Source organism: Carassius auratus, unplaced genomic scaffold (assembly GCF_003368295.1).
Source record: "Carassius auratus strain Wakin unplaced genomic scaffold, ASM336829v1 scaf_tig00216060, whole genome shotgun sequence".
Taxonomy (NCBI): domain Eukaryota; kingdom Metazoa; phylum Chordata; class Actinopteri; order Cypriniformes; family Cyprinidae; genus Carassius; species Carassius auratus.
The window spans coordinates 491,025-511,579 of NW_020528388.1; the positions used below are offsets into that span (position 1 = coordinate 491,025).

Below are 20,555 nucleotides of genomic sequence, written 5' to 3' on the forward strand. Positions count from 1 at the left end.
TGGATCATCTCATGTGTTTTCAGACTTGATGAATCACTTAATCTTTTGTCACAGTGTGAAGACTTATAACGTTTCACTCCAGTGTGGATCATCTCATGTGTTTTCAGACTTGATGAATCACTGAATCTTTTGTCACAGTGTGAACACTTATAACGTTTCCCTCCGGTGTGGATCATCTCATGTATTTTCAGACTTGATGATTCACTGAATCTTTTGTCACATTTTGAACACTTATAACATTTCACTCCAGTGTGGATCATCTCATGTGTTTTCAGACTTGATGAATCACTGAATCTTTTTTCACAGTGTGAACACTTATAACGTTTCACTCCAGTGTGGATCATCTCATGTGTTTTCAGAATTGATGGATCACTGAATCTTTTGTCAGTGTGAACACTTATAACATTTCACTCCAGTGTGGATAATCTCTTGTGTTTTCAGACTTGATGACTCACTGAATCTTTTGTCACAGTGTGGACACTTATAACGTTTCACTCCAGTGTGCATCATCTCGTGTTTTCAGACTTGATGAATCACTTAATCTTTTGTCACAGTGTGAACACTTATAAGGTTTCACTCCAGTGTGGATCATCTTATGTGTTTTCAGACTTGATGAATAACTGAATCTTTTGTCACAGTGTGAACACTTATAAAGTTTCACTCCAGTGTGGATCATCTCATGTGCTTTCAGACTTCATGAATTACTGAATCTTTTGTCACAGTGTGAACACTTATAATATTCCAATCCAGTGTCGATCATCTCAGGTGTTTTTAGACTTCATGAATCACTGAATCTTTTGTCATAGTGTGAACACATATAAGGTTTCAATCCAGTGTGGATCATTTCATGTGTTTTCAGACCGGATGAATTACTGTATCTTTTGTCACAGTGTGAACACTTAAAACGTTCCAATCCAGTGTCGTTCAACTCATGTGTTTTCAGACTTGAAGAATTACTCAATATTTTGTCACAGTGTGAAAACTTATAATGTTTCAATCCAGTGTTAATCCTCTCATGTGTTTTCAGATTTGATGAATTACTGAATCTTTCGTCACAGTGTGAACACTTATAATGTTTCAATCCAGTGTGGATCCTCTCATGTGTTTTCAGACTTGATGAATCATTGAATCTTTTGTCAAAGTGTGAACACTTATGACGTTTCACTCCAGTGTGGATCATCTCATGTGTTTTCAGACTTGAAGAATCACAGAATCTTTTGTCACATTATGAACACTTATAACGTTCCAATCCAGTGTGGATCATCTCGTGTTTTTAGACTTCATGAATCACTGAATCTTTTGTCACAGTGTCAACACTTATAATGTTTCACTCCAGTGTGGATTATTTCGTGTTTTCAGACTTGATGAATCACTGAATATTTTGTGACAGTGTGATCACTTAAAATGTTTCGCTCCAGTGTGGATCATCTCATCTGTTGTCAGACTTGATGAATCACTGAATCTTTTGTCAGTGTGAACATTTATAATGTTTCAATCCAGTGTGGATCCTCTCATGTGTATTCAAACTTGATGAATCACTGAATCTATTGTCACATTGTGAACATTTATAAGGATTCAATCCGATTTGGATCATATCATGTGTTTTCAGACTTGATGTATCTCTGAATCCTTATATCATAGTTTTAGACTGCATTAATTAGGTAAACTGGAACTGGGAACACTTCCAATTTCACCTGATGTACAGAACTTGCTGCATCATTAGAAGAATGGCATCTACACTAATATTAGTCTGTTTCTCTCTTATTCAGAGAAGAACTAGCCCCCAAACTGAGCCTGGTTTCTCCCAAGGTTTTTTCTCCATTCAGTCACCAATAGAGTTTTGGTTCCTTGCCGCTGTCGCCATTGGCTTGCTTAGTTGGGGTCACTTCATTTACAGCGATATCGTTGTCTTGATTGCACATGACTGGATAGATACCATTTAAACTGAATTGAGATGGCATCACTGAATTCAATGATGAACTGCCTTTAACTGTCATTTTTGACACACTGTTTTCCTAATTAATGTTGTTCAGTTTGCTTTGACACAATCCTCTTTGTTTAAATGCTACATAAATAAAGGTGAATAGACTTGACTTAAAGATGCAGTGCCTTAATTAGATTTTTTTAAGGGAATATGCCCCCAATCTACCTAAATGCATCTATGTTCATGCAAATCATTTGTGATCCATCTCCACCAACAGAAAAAGCGAGTATAAGGTTTTTTAATAAATCTTTGCAAATCACCTTTCCTAATAATATCCTACAAGTTTGGGGGCTAAATGAGGCAGTTTAGAGTCTCATCATGGGAGTGGTTTGTTGCTCCATTGAAGCAAGAGGTGAGGTGAGCAAAGCTCATTAGCATTTAAAGGAACATGCACCGAAATGGCTCGATGTGAACAGAGTTGTTTTTTATGGTAAATATTGTTGTTTTACACTACAACTGAGAATTTTCAACCAAAATATGTTTCTTTTTTATTTTTATTAAGACCCTAAATAATCATATTAACTTGTGCAAAAGACTTTCCACACTGAGAGCAGGTTCAGTTCATCTTTATTTATTTCATTGGTTACAGCAATCAAACATTTCACATAAACAAAACGCAATGCAAAAAAAAAAAAAAAAAAAACAAAAAAAAAACAACAACAACTAAAAAACAATCCATTTAATTCCTAATAAGTTCTTATCTAACATTTTAAAACTTTACAGCTGATGGAGTTGAATGAAAGTCTAAACGGATTTGTTTTACTAATAGGGTTTCTATAACAAATGCCAGAAGAGGAAAGGTCAAACTTCAGCATTGATATAAAAAACCAGTCTATGATATAACTGGATCATAATCATCTGCTTCCTCCACGTTATTTAACTTCCCTGGTTTACAATCCTCTCAAGAAAACTCTTGTTTTTCACATTTAGAGAATTAAACCAGCACAACAGTGAAAAAGATAACAGTAACTCAACATAAGATCTGAAGAACATGCACATCAATGTTTTGTCCACATTAAATTACCTTAGTTTCTGCAAGCAATACAATCTATGCTGCCCCCTCTTACACAATCGGTCAGTATTAGGAGAAAATAACAATTTGTTATCCAAAACAGTGCCCAAATACTTGTACTGTTAAACACTCACAATACCTACTTCATTCATACCTGTTTGCTTATACTAAACATATTTCCTCCTAGAATTAAAATCAATAGTCATCTTCTAAGTTTTAGAAACATTAAAAGCACAATATGTAAGATTGCTTTATTAAAATATCCAAAAACACAAAAGACACATGGCTTTGGTGTGAGAGACCCGGGTTCGAATCCACTGTGAGACACCAGTGTGTGCCTGAGCAAGACACTTAACCCCTAGTTGCTCCAGAGGCGTGCGACCTCTGACATATGTTGCAATTGTAAGTTGCTTTGGATAAAAGCGTCAGCTAAATGAGTAAATGTATCTAATACCAAGACAGATCAATTTCTCCAATGAAAAAACTACTTGGTTTCTTCGTAAAATAAAATAATAATCTTACCCTATTTCTTCTCTTTCTAGTTTGTACTCGTTTGAATAATGTCTAAAACTTGGTATTACAAGCACTTCCTGTGTCTGTTTGTCTCTTTAAGAAGAATCATTTTATGTATTCCCCAATTGTAAGTCACTTTGGATAAAACCGTCTGCAAAATGACAATGTAAATCCCAAATGTTTCAAAGAACGTTTAAATAACGTTGGGATCTACTACGCTACCTTGTCTTTGTTTATTTTCAATACACGCCCTCCAGTGGCAAAAACTTACATATTGTGCCTTTAAGTTTTAAGAAAGCATTCTGACACCAGATAATAAAAACATCAACCACAGGACCAAACATGGAGTCCTCCTCACTCATTAAGCTAACGATTACAGAATCATCAGGAAATTTTATAATATGCCTATTTCTAGAACTACAAGATCAAAAATAAAGGAGAGAGGACACATCCTTGAGGTGATCCAATAGATGACAACAGTCATTCAGAATAACAGTCATTAACTTTAATTCCCTAAGGGGAAAGGCTTTTATGAGGAGTGAGTTACCAAATTAACCTTACAGTGTCCTTTCTGTGTGAAACTCTTTCCACACTGAAAGCAGGAGAAATTACTTTCTGAAGTGCGAGTTACCAAATGATTATTAAGTAGCTGTTTCTTTGTAAAAATTATTTTCACACTGAGACCAAGTGAAGGGTTGTTACCCAGTATGAATTAACATGTGCCTCTTAAGGTTTGATTTATATGTAAAACTCTTTCCACACTGAGAGCAGGAGAAATTACTTTCTGAAGTGTGAGTTACCAAATGATTATTAAGTTGCCCTCTCTGTGTAAAAGTCTTTCCACACTGAGTGCAGGTGTAAGGTTTTATTCCAGCATGAATTAACATGTGCCTTTTAAGGCTTAATTTATGTGTAAAACTATTTCCACATTCAGAACAGCTGAAAGGCTTTATCCCAGTATGATTTAATGTGTGCCTTTTAAGGCTTGCTTTACATCTGAAAGCGTTTCCGCACTGAGAGCAGCTGAAAGACTTTATTCCATTATGAATTAACATGTGCTTCTCAAGGCTTGCTTTACGTCTGAAAGTGTTCCCACATTGAGAGCAGACGAAAGGCTTTTCTGAAGTGTGAGTTACCAAATGATCCTTAAGTTGTCCTTTCTTTATAAAACTCTTTCCACACTGAGAGCAGCTGAAAGGCTTTAGTCCAGCATGAATTAACATGTGATTCTTTAAGCTTGTTTTCTGTGTAAAACTCTTTCCACACTGAGAGCAGCTGAAAGACTTTATCCCAGTATGAATTACCATGTGCTTCTTAAGGCTTGCTTTCTGTGTAAAACTTTTTTCACACTGAGAGCAACTGAAAGACTTTATCCCAGCATGAATTAACATGTGCTTCTTAAGGCTTGCTTTCTGTGTAAAATTCTTTCCACATTGAGAGCAGTTGAAAGGCTTTATCCCAGCATGAATTACCATATGATCCTTAAGATTTCGCTTACATATGAAACTCTTTCCACACAGAGAGCAGCTGAAAGGCTTTATCCCAGTATGAGTTGACAAGTGATTCTTTAAGATTGCTCTCTGTGTAAAACTCTTTTCACACTGAGAGCAGCTGAAAGGCTTTATCTCAGCATGAATTAATATGTGCTTTTTAAGATTTCTGTTACATGTGAAAGTGTTTCCACACTGAGAGCAGCTGAAAGGCCTCTTGACTTCTGTTGTTTTAATGTTGCAACTCACTGATTTTTCTCCATTGACATCATGATCTTTCTGATCCTGATATATCTCCTCCATTTCATTCAGATCTTGTCTTTCTTCTTTCATTTTCATCAGGCCTAAAATTAAATCATTAGAAGATGAAAATCAATTGATACATTTGAAAAATAAAAGGGCAAAATATGTGTACAGACAAAAACAATGTCAAACTCTACCTTTCTAACACAGATCCATTAAATGTCTAAAAACAATGCATTATGCTGCCAGGTCAGAAGATGGCAGTCACTTTGTAAAGAAACACTACACTATAGCTGGGTTTCCATCACCCTACTTTGCAAATTTTGAAGTATCTTTAAAAAAATTTGCTCGCTTTTTGCTCACTCGTTTTTATGGTTGCTTAAGGTGGTTTTCGACTTTTGTGAAAAAGGGTTTAATGTGAATAATGGGAGATGGAAATGCAATGTGACTGCACTATGAGTAGGGTTGGGTACCAAAATGGGTAACCTATGTAGCCGGTATGCAACAAACCAAATCAGAAAACAGATTTCGGTGCCTCATCTGGGTGCCTCTTAAAACACAGATCCATTAAATGTCTAAAAACAATGCATTATGCTGCCAGGTCAGAAGATGGCAGTCACTTTGTAAAGAAACACTACACATAGCTGGGTTCCATCTACTTTGCAAATTTTGAAGTATCTTTAAAATTTTGCTCGCTTTTTGCTCACTCGCTTTTTGCTCACTCGTTTTTATGGTTGCTTAAGGTGGTTTTCGACTTTTGTGAAAAAGGGTTTAATGTGAATAATGGGAGATGGAAATGCAATGTGACTGCACTATGAGTAGGGTTGGGTACCAAAATGGGTAACCTATGTAGCCGGTATGCAACAAACCAAATCAGAAAACAGATTTCGGTGCCTCATCTGGGTGCCTCTTAAATCCAGAAATATTTTTCTTGGATATCTGAAATGTACACATGAGGCATGGGCGTCGCTAGGCTTTTTAAGCGGGGTATAGTATTCAGTTTCATAAATTGTACTCAAATTCACGATTGCCTCAGTGTCAGTCTGCTTAAAGTTCATGTGAAAACGGCGGCAGACCTGTCTCCTCCCCATCTTTCAGTGCGCTCTTCAATCCGCAGACCGCGACGGGGCAGCGCGAGTGGACTTAAACAGAAAGAGGACACAAGGTGAGTTTATCAATAGATTGCTAGAATATCTATATCTGTGCAGTTCTTTGTCATAAATACAGTTTACAAAAGGTCACGAGGGAGCTGTCGGTTACCCATCTACTATAAATTTTTAACTCCATTCACCGCTCATCACACCACAGCTGTTTCCTTCAGCAAAAATTTAGCCCTTAAATAGTAGGGCTGTCAAAAAAAATAAAAAAAATAAAAATAAAAAAAATTGTGCATTAAGGGGCTGCCTTAGAAGCCTGGGTATACTTAACACTCCGTGTTCTGTTGCATCTCGAATACAGCCGCGTCCGCACAACTTTCAGGTCATGGTGTTGGCGTACGGGCCCTACTGGCTGATGAGCCCCTGCTAATCAGTGGGCAACCAAGGCAGATAACTGACCGAGAGGACACATGCTCCGACTGGAGATCAAGACTCAGGACGACGGACGTGTACGTCCTCTCAGTTGAGCAGATAAACAGGCTTTGGGCTGCTGACAAAGAGGACTCTTGCGACACCCGAAGGGAGATCAATACTCATGGCATCAGATGGATAAGACCTGTTTGTGGGCAGCAAGTAAAGAAAACCCAACCGGGAGCACTCTCAACATTTGACACGGGCACAATAGCATCAGATGTTTGTTTTTTGTTTTTTTCGTCTAAAATATAGGTTCGTGGGAGAATTGCGTCTGAGAATTTCTAAGGAGGAGGTATTCGAAGATGGACTAGTATGGTTGGATTGGAGAAGAAAAAGTCAGTTGTCTAGCCAGAAGGCTTTCACTGACATCCGACGGGAGCTCAATACTCACTGCATCGAATGGGTAGCCTCAATGATGTAAGACAGAAAGGTAAGGTTGTGTAGCCGGGAGGCTCTTGCCACCATCACATGGGAGCTCAATATTCACGGCATGAACGGGTAAGCTTCACTGGTAGTCAATTGGAAAGGCCAAGATTGCTTAACCGGGAAAGCTCTTGCACCATCTGACAGGAGTTTAATACTTGCGACGTCATATGAATAAGCTTTGCTGGTAGTTGAACGGAAAAGGCAAAGGTTGGCTCAACCGGGAACACTCTTGCTGCGCCTGACAGGGAGTTCAATGCTAAGAACAATTTGGTTATCTAAAAGGGTTGACGCTGTGAGGATTACTTGAATAATTGTTTAACAAATCCAATGAGCTGCTTCTGATAACAAGTTGGAAAATCTTGGTGCAGTCATTGTATTCGAAAAAATAACCCTTTGAAAAATAAATCGATTTTCTGTGCCAGTGTACCCCAAATAAGTTTCATGAATCAACTATATGGTCATTGTCAAATCGTCATATTGTCATAAAAAAATACTTTCAGACGTACTGATAAACTGACGTTAAATATAAAAATACTATATTTAAAACAGCTAGTTTATGTAGTTGAGCACCACTGTCATCTCGCTTGTTCTGTGACAAATTTGCCGCATCTGCGCACGGAAGCTTTCAGTCTAAGGCTCAATCCCAATTCTACCCCTTAACCCTTCCTCTTTCCTCTACCTCTCCGTTTTATGCGTTCATGTGAAGGGGTAGGGGTGTCTCGATTCTCTTTTGGTTGGAGGGGTAGGGGCAAGGGGAAGGGCCAGATAGCTCTTCAAATGAAGATTTTTCAGGCATTTTTCGTGTATTCGCGTAAGAGGATAAAAAATAGATTGTAGAATGTAGCGATTCAGTATTTAAAATATATTTAATAAAACTCATGGGGCAGCGTTGACAAGTTTATTTTCTCCTAGATGTGTGAGCTGCGCGATTTCCAATATGTGGGTGTGTGTGTGTATCAGTAAGCAGCTCATTAATACAGAACGATAATTAAAGGCTCTAATCCACACCAGCACACCAGTATATGTGTTTATTTTAAGAGCTAGACGAAGAATGATGACATGTGATGGCATAGTAGTGGTGTCCCAATCCTTAGGGGAATATTTTCTCCCCTACCCCTTGACACTCTGTTTCAAGGGACAAGGGGAAGGGGTAGGGGAAGGGAAAGGGGTATAAAATAGAATTGTGATTGGGCCTAAATATAATGCAAAATCAGTCAACGGTGAAAAACAATAGCAGATTTTATTTAATGTCCAAAAATTTAACCCTAATATGGACGTAAACGAACACATTAGATATAAAGTATTCAAAACAGGTAAGTTCATATATTTGGAGTAAATTTCAGGTGAATTGATGCAGTGTTCATACACGCTCAAGACCACGCACCTCATGATGAGACCGACGCACCGCCACAGAAACAAAAATTAGATGCATTCTAACGTAACTGTAGCATTAAACTCAGTTAGTGAGAGCTTGTTTAAAATATTGCACATATCAGATTACCTGTTAATGTTCAATGAAATACCTTATATCTTATATATTTGTGAATGGAGACTTCTTCACCGCCTACAGGCTCAAATAATCCTTTGCTAGCACGGGCAAGCGTGAAATGCAGTGTTGAAATGGAATAACGGAGCAGTTTGATAGCTGAATTATAGTAGGCCGCCTAATAATAATAAAATACATTAATAGGAGAATGAGCCTAACATCATCTTGACTATCGTCGATACATAATACTATCACCACAACCTAGGATGCATGGCATAACTTTGAAGCAGAGGTGATGTCGATTTTTGCCAGAAGATTACCAAGACCCAGACACTGCTGTGTCAGTGAGAGGATACAAAAGAGGCTCCTGCGGTAGCAGACAGTGCTGCGGCAGTGAGGAGATACAGAAGAGGCTCCTGCGGGAGCAGACACTGCAGTGGCAATGAGGAGATAAAGAAAAGGCTCCTGCGGTGGCAGTGAGGGGATACAGAAGGGGCTCCTGCGAGAGCAGACACTGCTGCGGCAGTGGGGAGATACAGAAAAGGTTCCTGCGGTAGCAGACACTGCTGCAGCAGTGAGGAGAAAGAGAAAAGGCTCCTGCGGGAGCAGACACTGCTGCGGCAGTGAGGAGATGCAGAAAACAGAGAGGTAAAGGGGACCATGAGAAAAGGAGGAGAGATAGCTGCTTGGGCCACCTGTAGAGCTTGCTTCAGCTGTTGTAGATGTTGGCTGCCGTAAGAGTAAAAGGGTTAGTAACATTTGATGGGGCAAGCTAAAAATGAATGGGTAGCGTAATGTGTTGTCAGCTTAGCAATTGGTTGACTGAGTTGACAATTCCTCAAGCCTTGTCCACATTAGTATGTTCTTGTTGGAAAAGCATCTTACCTCTCATTTTTAAAAAGGCCTCCAGAGCAGATAAATTTTAAACGCTGTTTTCATGTTGTAGTATGGACTGTGAAATCAGAGGCTTTGAAAACGATGAAGCATGTTTAGTCTTGTAAAACATTGTACCAAAAGACATGATTATAGCAGTAACATTAATTGCAGTTATGTGCTATTCACTTCCAATCGGTTTCTAAAGATATTAACTTGCATGTTTTTCGTATTACAGTCGTAAAAGACAACAGAAACTTTACTCACACTTGCTGTCCTGTGGCAAAACACGAGGGTAGTTGCATTTTAGATAGATTTTGAGTGATCACACCAGTAAAAGGTTAAATATGTCCCTAAATAATTTGGTCTTGAATGTCTTTGGACATTTCAGTGTGGATGACGACTCTGAAAATAATGCCTTGGCTTTGTGGTTAGAAATGGCATCGTTATCCGACATAACTACGTCATAATGTAAGTTAACAAACTTTAGCCGCGAAACTTGCATTTTGCGTCTTCAGCTGAAAATTTACAACACTCGATCTGCGCCGCTAGTGGAGGCAGCCTCAAACTTCGCCTCAGCCGGAAAAGCCGCGGTGAAAGGCTGAGCCACGGCAGGAAGTGAGAGAGGCTTGCTGCGGTGAGAACTGGGGTGTGGTGTCGAACGAGGCTAGCTCGGGGCTTGCACGGTTTATTGGACACAATGGGTGGCTTGGCAAGAAGAGCAGCTGTCGCGATGATGCTTAATGTTGCTCAGCCGTGCCGTGTTTGGCGGGGTAGGAATGATCATGGGTCCAGCAAAAGCAGCAGATCTGAAAAATACCTGGTATGGATCTCTTCGTTGGAAGGAAAATTGGGTCTGTGATAAGATGACAGACAGAGCGAGCCGAATGCTGATAAACCTTCAATGGAAACAGGTAAGTCAGCTAAATTTATACCCTAGGATTGATTATCTTAAGTGTGCCTCACCTGTGCCGCAGCTAATAAGTATCTGACGTGCACCTCCCGAATCTTGTTAATGAAACTACATTTAGTAATATTTTGCTTGATGTGTCCTCTTGTGGCCTCAGAAGAGAAGCAGAAAGCTTTTCTTCAACCTAACTGATATTATGCATTTTAAATTTGAATAGAATTCAAATTTTGATCATATTTAAGTACAAAATTTGAATTTAGTTTTTCAGCTATTTTGACAGCCCTATTAACTAGTGTTGTCAACACTATTTTGCTTTCTGGGTAACCAAAGCATGTCACAAAATGAATAATGGCGATTATAGTATTACAATGCAATGATATGAGATATTAAGATTCAGCATTCACAATGCATTCACAGGAGTGCTAACAGTTCGGACATTGCATGAATCAGAGGTAAGAAAAAAAAATATATATATATATATATATATATATATATATATATATATATATATAAATCCTGTTCAGTTTCTTGCACAGACCGATCGTTTTGTGTCTTTGCACATCAATGTATCATCATGAGCCCCAGGGTTTAATTTGGATTTGTCTGTGCAATGTTCATTTTTTTTTTTTTTTTCTCATAGATTCTATTTCCATTGCCAAGCATTATACGACTGAAAGATTGCACCAGCTGAAGTAAAAAAAAAAACATTATTTGTGTTCTACTGAAGAAACAAAGGCACCTGCATATTGGATGCCCTGGGGGTAAGCAGATAAACATATTTTTTTTTCATTTTTGGGTCAACTGTCACTTTAATTTACAGAGAAAAGGTCAGGAAAAATCTGTAGATGGAAAAAAGTTATTTGTGCAGTTTATTTTTATTTTTACTTGTTACTTTGCACTTTTTATTAGAAAATGTTTACTTACTATTTATTCAGGTTTTTTAAGGTATCTAATATTTTGAAAAGTAATTTCCATGATCTAAATAATCTTAAAAATGTAAAGTTTGTTGTCATTTGGAAGTGTGTAGGTCTTCTTGCATTATTATGCTGTTACATTATGATTAAATATTCAGTGCAGTGGCATAGCCACGGGTGTGCCAGGGTCTGCCGGTGCCACCCACCTAAAAATAGATGCAGAATTATTTTTTACAGTCTCAATATTTTTTTTAACTAAACTTGGGCTATTGTTGTTTATTTAGAAAATATATTTTTTAAATCAACCCTTTCACGAGCAAGTTACAAATATGACCCTTTGTTTCCATGGCGACACGTCATGATTGTCACGTGACAAACCGCAGCCACTAACAGATGTATCATTTTTCATTTTTTATTAAAATATATTCACAAACTTGCTTACCATGTCAACTATCTGATATTCCGATTCTTAGTTTAAAAACCTTTATTAGTTATCTTGATCTATAACGAGATGAGCACTGCAGTTCAGAGTCCTGTCAGCCGGTTTAACGTACAGCACTTGAATTCCCCAGTTTCTCCCGAAATACATGAAAGTAAGTGGCTGCTGAACTGGACGAAGAATAGAGTAAACTTTATTGTTCTGCTATGTGTGTCTGATATATTAATTAAACACATCTGCAAATTACATTTGAATAGATCGTTTTTTCTGCTTCCATAGACATCAGTGTGCATTTTACAAACTATCAATGTATTGTTTTACTAGTGATTATGTACATTTAAATGTATGAAACCTAAAATAAACATTATGTGGTTGAAAACACTGCATATTAATTGTGATATATGACAAGCGCTGAGCGCGTCCGTCTCTGGCTCAGTGCAGCTAACGCGCGAAAGCTGTTTGAATCTGGCAGTTCTGTGATGTCACTGAACATTCTAAATCATACTCTCAGGGGCACAGTAATAAGAATTCAATATATGATGCAATAATGCTAAAAATGTTGTCTACATTTTAAATTATTTTCGTTAATAAAATATCTGCCGACATTCGGACTGCCAACCAATCAGCAAACAGCAGCTGACTGTGACCCCAGCAGCTCCCCAGAGATCGTTGCCGCATATAAACCTTACTGTCTATGATATAAACAGAGAATTTTTGATTGCACATTGCTAGCTAGTAATATGTTGCAGAGCTCCCGTCTTAATTTTTTTAGCAAAAAAACTTGGCTTGATGGACAGCCGGACACAAGGCATAACATTATCTGATGAGGATGTTTCTCCCTCCCCGTGCCCAACATCAACAGATGTGACTCCTCCTGCACTCCTGGATACGGAAAAAAAGCTCCTCCTTCAAAATTGGTCCAAAATTGTCCAACATTTGCTCAAATGATCTTCAGGCCGAGCCGCATAAAAGTACTGTCCCAGATTTCTGATGTTTTGTTCTTTAGGCTCCGCACTGCTCTTGGTGCTTAAATGCTTGCGGCGCTGCTGTACTTTATGTGCTTGCTGTGCGCCATACTTGGTCTGCTTGCTGTGCCTCGCAGGGCTTGGCCTTGTATTGCTACTTGCAGCTATATTATTTTATATAGTTTAATGGCTATGTGGGGCATGGTTATGGTTGGGGTTAATAATTTTGCATAGTAATCTGACAATAAATGTGGCACACCCAGATTTTCATATGCACACCCAGAGTCTCTTTTCTGGCTACACTACTGATTCAGTGCCTAAAATGGTCTTTTAAATGACAATAATATCACGTGTCGCAGTATATTGCACAACAAAAAGTTGTTACTTTGACAGGCCTAGTCCCTGCTGAAAAAAACAGCATATGCTGGTTAGGTATACGATGATTCTGCGATGCTGGTTTAAAGTGCACATAAACACACCAAACTCAAGAACATACGAGGGAGGGGTTCTAGCAGACCAATCACAGCGCTTGCTGTCCGAATAGAGTAGAAGCGCCGTTAAATTTTTTTGAGAGGTGCACATCAGGCTAGGGCATACTACACATAGTAATGTGTTGTCAGCTTAGCAATTGGTTGACTGAGTTGACAATTCCTCAAGCCTTGTCCACATTAGTATGTTCTTGTTGGAAAAGCATCTTACCTCTCATTTTTAAAAAGGCCTCCAGAGCAGATAAATTTTAAACGCTGTTTTCATGTTGTAGTATGGACTGTGAAATCAGAGGCTTTGAAAACGATGAAGCATGTTTAGTCTTGTAAAACATTTTACCAAAAGACATGATTATAGCAGTAACATTAATTGCAGTTATGTGCTATTCACTTCCAATCGGTTTCTAAAGATATTAACTTGCATGTTTTTCGTATTACAGTCGTAAAAGACAACAGAAACTTTACTCACACTTGCTGTCCTGTGGCAAAACACGAGGGTAGTTGCATTTTAGATAGATTTTGAGTGATCACACCAGTAAAAGGTTAAATATGTCCCTAAATAATTTGGTCTTGAATGTCTTTGGACATTTCAGTGTGGATGACGACTCTGAAAATAATGCCTTGGCTTTGTGGTTAGAAATGGCATCATTATCCGACATAACTACGTCATAATGTAAGTTAACAAACTTTAGCCGCGAAACTTGCATTTTGCGTCTTCAGCTGAAAATTTACAACACTCGATCTGCGCCGCTAGTGGAGGCAGCCTCAAACTTCGCCTCAGCCGGAAAAGCCGCGGTGAAAGGCTGAGCCACGGCAGGAAGTGAGAGAGGCTTGCTGCGGTGAGAACTGGGGTGTGGTGTCGAACGAGGCTAGCTCGGGGCTTGCACGGTTTATTGGACACAATGGGTGGCTTGGCAAGAAGAGCAGCTGTCGCGATGATGCTTAATGTTGCTCAGCCGTGCCGTGTTTGGCGGGGTAGGAATGATCATGGGTCCAGCAAAAGCAGCAGATCTGAAAAATACCTGGTATGGATCTCTTCGTTGGAAGGAAAATTGGGTCTGTGATAAGATGACAGACAGAGCGAGCCGAATGCTGATAAACCTTCAATGGAAACAGGTAAGTCAGCTAAATTTATACCCTAGGATTGATTATCTTAAGTGTGCCTCACCTGTGCCGCAGCTAATAAGTATCTGACGTGCACCTCCCGAATCTTGTTAATGAAACTACATTTAGTAATATTTTGCTTGATGTGTCCTCTTGTGGCCTCAGAAGAGAAGCAGAAAGCTTTTCTTCAACCTAACTGATATTATGCATTTTAAATTTGAATAGAATTCAAATTTTGATCATATTTAAGTACAAAATTTGAATTTAGTTTTTCAGCTATTTTGACAGCCCTATTAACTAGTGTTGTCAACACTATTTTGCTTTCTGGGTAACCAAAGCATGTCACAAAATGAATAATGGCGATTATAGTATTACAATGCAATGATATGAGATATTAAGATTCAGCATTCACAATGCATTCACAGGAGTGCTAACAGTTCGGACATTGCATGAATCAGAGGTAAGAAAAAAAAAAAATATATATATATATATATATATATATATATATAAATCCTGTTCAGTTTCTTGCACAGACCGATCGTTTTGTGTCTTTGCACATCAATGTATCATCATGAGCCCCAGGGTTTAATTTGGATTTGTCTGTGCAATGTTCATTTTTTTTTTTTTTTCTCATAGATTCTATTTCCATTGCCAAGCATTATACGACTGAAAGATTGCACCAGCTGAAGTAAAAAAAAAACATTATTTGTGTTCTACTGAAGAAACAAAGGCACCTGCATATTGGATGCCCTGGGGGTAAGCAGATAAACATATTTTTTTTTTCATTTTTGGGTCAACTGTCACTTTAATTTACAGAGAAAAGGTCAGGAAAAATCTGTAGATGGAAAAAAGTTATTTGTGCAGTTTATTTTTATTTTTACTTGTTACTTTGCACTTTTTATTAGAAAATGTTTACTTACTATTTATTCAGGTTTTTTAAGGTATCTAATATTTTGAAAAGTAATTTCCATGATCTAAATAATCTTAAAAATGTAAAGTTTGTTGTCATTTGGAAGTGTGTAGGTCTTCTTGCATTATTATGCTGTTACATTATGATTAAATATTCAGTGCAGTGGCATAGCCACGGGTGTGCCAGGGTCTGCCGGTGCCACCCACCTAAAAATAGATGCAGAATTATTTTTTACAGTCTCAATATTTTTTTTAACTAAACTTGGGCTATTGTTGTTTATTTAGAAAATATATTTTTTAAATCAACCCTTTCACGAGCAAGTTACAAATATGACCCTTTGTTTCCATGGCGACACGTCATGATTGTCACGTGACAAACCGCAGCCACTAACAGATGTATCATTTTTCATTTTTTATTAAAATATATTCACAAACTTGCTTACCATGTCAACTATCTGATATTCCGATTCTTAGTTTAAAAACCTTTATTAGTTATCTTGATCTATAACGAGATGAGCACTGCAGTTCAGAGTCCTGTCAGCCGGTTTAACGTACAGCACTTGAATTCCCCAGTTTCTCCCGAAATACATGAAAGTAAGTGGCTGCTGAACTGGACGAAGAATAGAGTAAACTTTATTGTTCTGCTATGTGTGTCTGATATATTAATTAAACACATCTGCAAATTACATTTGAATAGATCGTTTTTTCTGCTTCCATAGACATCAGTGTGCATTTTACAAACTATCAATGTATTGTTTTACTAGTGATTATGTACAATTAAATGTATGAAACCTAAAATAAACATTATGTGGTTGAAAACACTGCATATTAATTGTGATATATGACAAGCGCTGAGCGCGTCCGTCTCTGGCTCAGTGCAGCTAACGCGCGAAAGCTGTTTGAATCTGGCAGTTCTGTGATGTCACTGAACATTCTAAATCATACTCTCAGGGGCACAGTAATAAGAATTCAATATATGATGCAATAATGCTAAAAATGTTGTCTACATTTTAAATTATTTTCGTTAATAAAATATCTGCCGACATTCGGACTGCCAACCAATCAGCAAACAGCAGCTGACTGTGACCCCAGCAGCTCCCCAGAGATCGTTGCCGCATATAAACCTTACTGTCTATGATATAAACAGAGAATTTTTGATTGCACATTGCTAGCTAGTAATATGTCGCAGAGCTCCAGTCTTAATTTTTTTAGCAAAAAAACTTGGCTTGATGGACAGCCGGACAGAAGGCCTAACATTATCTGATGAGGATGTTTCTCCCTCCCCGTGCCCAACATCAACAGATGTGACTCCTCCTGCACTCCTGGCTACGGGAAAAAAACTCCTCCTTCAAAATTGGTCCAAAATTGTCCAACATTTGCTCAAATGATCTTCAGGCCAAGCCGCATAAAAGTACTGTCCTCGATTTCTGATGTTTTGTTCTTTAGGCTCCGCACTGCTCTTGGTGCTTAAATGCTTGCGGCGCTGCTGTACTTTATGTGCTTGCTGTGAGCCGTACTTGGTCTGCTTGCTGTGCCTCGCAGGGCTTGGCCTTGTATTGCTGCTTGCAGCTATATTATTTTATATAGTTTAATGGCTATGTGGGGCATGGTTCTGGATAGGGTTAATAATTTTGCATAGTAATCTGACAATAAATGTCTCTTTTCTGGCTACACTACTGATTCAGTGCCTAAAATGGTCTTTTAAATGACAATAATATCACGTGTCGCAGTATATTGCACAACAAAAATTTGTTACTTTGACAGGCCTAGTCCCTGCTGAAAAAAACAGCATATGCTGGTTAGGTATGCGATGATTCTGCGATGCTGGTTTAAAGTGCACATAAACACACCAAACTCAAGAACATACGAGGGAGGGGTTCTAGCAGACCAATCGCAGCGCTTCCTGTCCGAATAGAGTAGGTGCGCTGTTCAATTTTTTTGAGAGGTGCACATCAGGCTAGGGCATACCACACATAGCCTATGGCGTATGTTCGACACACAAGTATAAATTGGGCTTTATGCTGGTCCTTTGTCAGCACATGACCAGCTCAAACCAGCAAAAGACCAGCATCTCAGCGTCAAATCATACCTAAGCAGCATATGTTGTTGTTTTTTATTTATTTATTTTTTGTTCAACACAGTTCTATGATTCCAAAAAGCAAAGATAAAGTCTAATTAAAAACTACTAATTACATCTCCTCAGAGTCGGATCAGGCACATCTCCATAAGAACTTTGAAACGGATTTAAGGCATTTTAATGATAGTAAGATCATTGTTGTTGTTGTTTTTTTTTACATAAAGGAACTGTCACGTTAAGTGTTCCACAAATATTAATTAAGAATAAACACCAACCTCCTTGTTCCTCGTGTTTTACTTTCTGGGTATCTGGTTCCTCTTGTTTTATTCTCCAGGTTTCTGGTTCACTCGTGTTTTCTTCACTCTCCTCTTTAACAAACATCATCTTTACAGCAGCAGATCTCAGTTAAGATGATACTCCTCCAGATATTCCTGCTTGCTTCAAAACTTAGTCACGGCTGTGAGGGTGAAAATATTACAGTATTACTGACCAGATTCAAAAACTGTATTTCTCTATTTACAGAAAAAACATTTATAATAGTTTGTATTAAGCAAGTATTACGACAAAACATCAGAGATCACGGTGAAACTAATCTTCTTCCTCTGATGTTAAATGGGGTTTGGTACAAACAAACGTATGTGTTTAGCGCCACCCGATGGACTGGAGCGTGTAGCGACGAGAGGAGGAAAATAATACGTGGAGATTTGTTTTCCTTTGAGAAAAAAACGATCTGCGCAAATACATGATCCATAAAATATATACTCACATGGTATTTGATAAACACCAACAGCCTTTCATAGTAAGGATTGGTTGAGAAAAATTAGAGAAGTCAAATATTTATCTGTAATCCAGTTCCCTAGTGGTATATGGCCCATTGAAGTTGTTTTTATTTTATTTTTATTTTATATATATTTTTTTTAAGGGCAACTTTTATACAAAAAAATAAAAAATTAAATTAAAAAGCCTTTTACATGGTTTTTGGACATATATATGTGTTGACCTAACCAATCTCCAATGATAAAAATCCACCCAGACCCATTTTTTAATCACCTGTAAACAGGGGTGCACTTTTTTGCACTCATGAAAGGTACGCCTAGTGTCCTCTCTACATGTTCTCACCTTGATAACCTGCGGCTAAAGTTCTGCGTTTGGGAATATACATTTTCTCTAAGGTTGCCCTCACGTCCAACCCCAGGCGTAATGCTTCTGCGTTTGCCGAGGTGCTGCATGAGGCACTGCCCCTTCCTAAAGTGAACTGCCGTATGTGGTTAACCGCGTGGTAGATAAACTGGGGTTGGATTGGGAAGTAGATGCACTCTAATTTTATAGGTCAAATAGTGCTTCCAAATAGTGTAAGATGCTGAAACCATTTCTACAATGAAACAACATCACAATATCAACATTTATCCAACTAGCAAAATTGAAACATAATCCAACATTGATTCAACCATGGTACCGACTTTGATTCACCAGTGAATCAACACTGAAATGTCGACTGGACTATGCTTTGTCCACGGTGAAAGCCGATCCGGCGATCCACAGTGCAAAGTTGATGTATTTCCTCAGCGACCAGCACGTATCCAGGCAGCTCCAGGCATGATGTAGAGGATATCGTCCTCGATATCCCTCATAGTTTCGATTTCACAGTGAAACACACAGCGTCTATACAACATTGCGGTGGGAGCAACAAAAATACTCCAACGACAATAAAAGTTATCCTTTCTTTCTTAGTGTGAACATCTGGGCATCATTATGCAAATCTTCTCACATAATTATGTAGAGATGTGGGACCGTGTGAAAACGAGCCACTTTAGGGGTGTGTTGTTGACTGTTATTTTTTATAAAGAATATATTTTTGGATTTGAGTGTTAAGTCTTTACAACTTTGCAACAGATCTTCTTTATGCACCAAGAGCTTGTAACACTCCAAAGAGAAAGGAAAATTTGAAATCGCATCATATGACTCCTTTAATCTTGTCATCACTATTTATTCTCTCCTAGTCCCTCCCCAAATCCTCTCTGTACCAACTTTATAAAACATCAACAATCATGAGTAAGATTATATAGGATTAACTCTGTCCATTAATGTATGATTACGGTTCCCAGATTTTACATTTCTTCAGCACCAAATAAAAATGACTTTAACAACAATTTGTGGCTCTAAATTTGAGGGTCATGGCTTCTTGTAAAATAGGAGGATATAAAGCAATATCCACTTTAGTTATTCTTTACACCACATAATCTGATGTTAGAAACTGCAAAATGCAATATCATTTTTAATATCAAGCAAACAGCTTTTTCAGAAAGCTGCATATTATCATTATGAAGTGCTTTCATTTATCTTGGGGGGGGGGGGGGGGGTAAATGCTTGTTTTCACTCAATCTCCTGTTAATCTTGAGTACCTATAGAGTAGTACTGCATCCTTAATAACTCCAAAAAGTATTTATAGTATTATAAGTATTATATTTATAAGAGATAGTCTGTACCGTTTTTTCCCGGAAAAACACGACCGGCTGGAGGCGTGACGTGTGGGCGGAGCTAAAGAATCACGAGCGCCAGTAGGCTTTTGCGTTGAGAGCGTTTGGAAGCTGTGACATTACCATGAGGAAAAAAAAATTATCCAAACAAACCATGGCTAACAGTCAGATTCAGCCGTTTATTTATGATCCAGAATCAGATCCAGGGGCTGAAATTTAACAAGAGCAGCAGCAGCAACAACGTCTCTATGTGGTATGTATTGAAACTGTATATATTTGCTTAGCGGTTTTGGAAAATGACTAAGTTCCACTTTATGTCGTCTTTAAGGTGTACATGTGGAAAGTGCAGTTTGATGGCAACATCGCATGTTGTTTACTTGATGTGCTTACACGCCGATAGCTACGTTAACAACACAGAGATATTTGAAGCAGTTTTACTCACCGCATGCGGTTCCAACACATGATCGTGACCCTTTTTAATTGGGACTGCATCATCCTTAAGAAATAAACGATGTGCAAATCCGGCGTCAAACTGCGCCTTGTTTGTAAAACAAGCATCTTCGAAATGCAGGGAACAAACAAAAACACTTGCACAACTCCGTTGATGCTCTGTAAAAATAAACTCCATCTACTGGTCCCTTAATGCTGTTTTTTTTTTTTGGTAATCTGTGCAGGGT

At 38.2% G+C, this 20,555-nt stretch overlaps 1 protein-coding gene across 1 annotated transcript; it reads right to left on the reverse strand.

Moving 5' to 3' along the window:
* Positions 1-2,579: 2,579 nt before the first annotated feature.
* On the reverse strand, positions 2,580-18,014 carry LOC113096977 (gastrula zinc finger protein XlCGF26.1-like). Its single transcript, XM_026262202.1, has 2 exons — positions 17,677-18,014; positions 2,580-5,343 (listed from the first exon to the last, which is right to left on the reverse strand). The coding sequence occupies exons 1-2, from the start codon at positions 17,783-17,785 to the stop codon at positions 4,208-4,210; spliced, it is 1,245 nt and encodes a 414-aa protein (XP_026117987.1). The 5' UTR covers positions 17,786-18,014; the 3' UTR covers positions 2,580-4,207.
* Between the last annotated feature and the right edge of the window lie 2,541 nt (positions 18,015-20,555).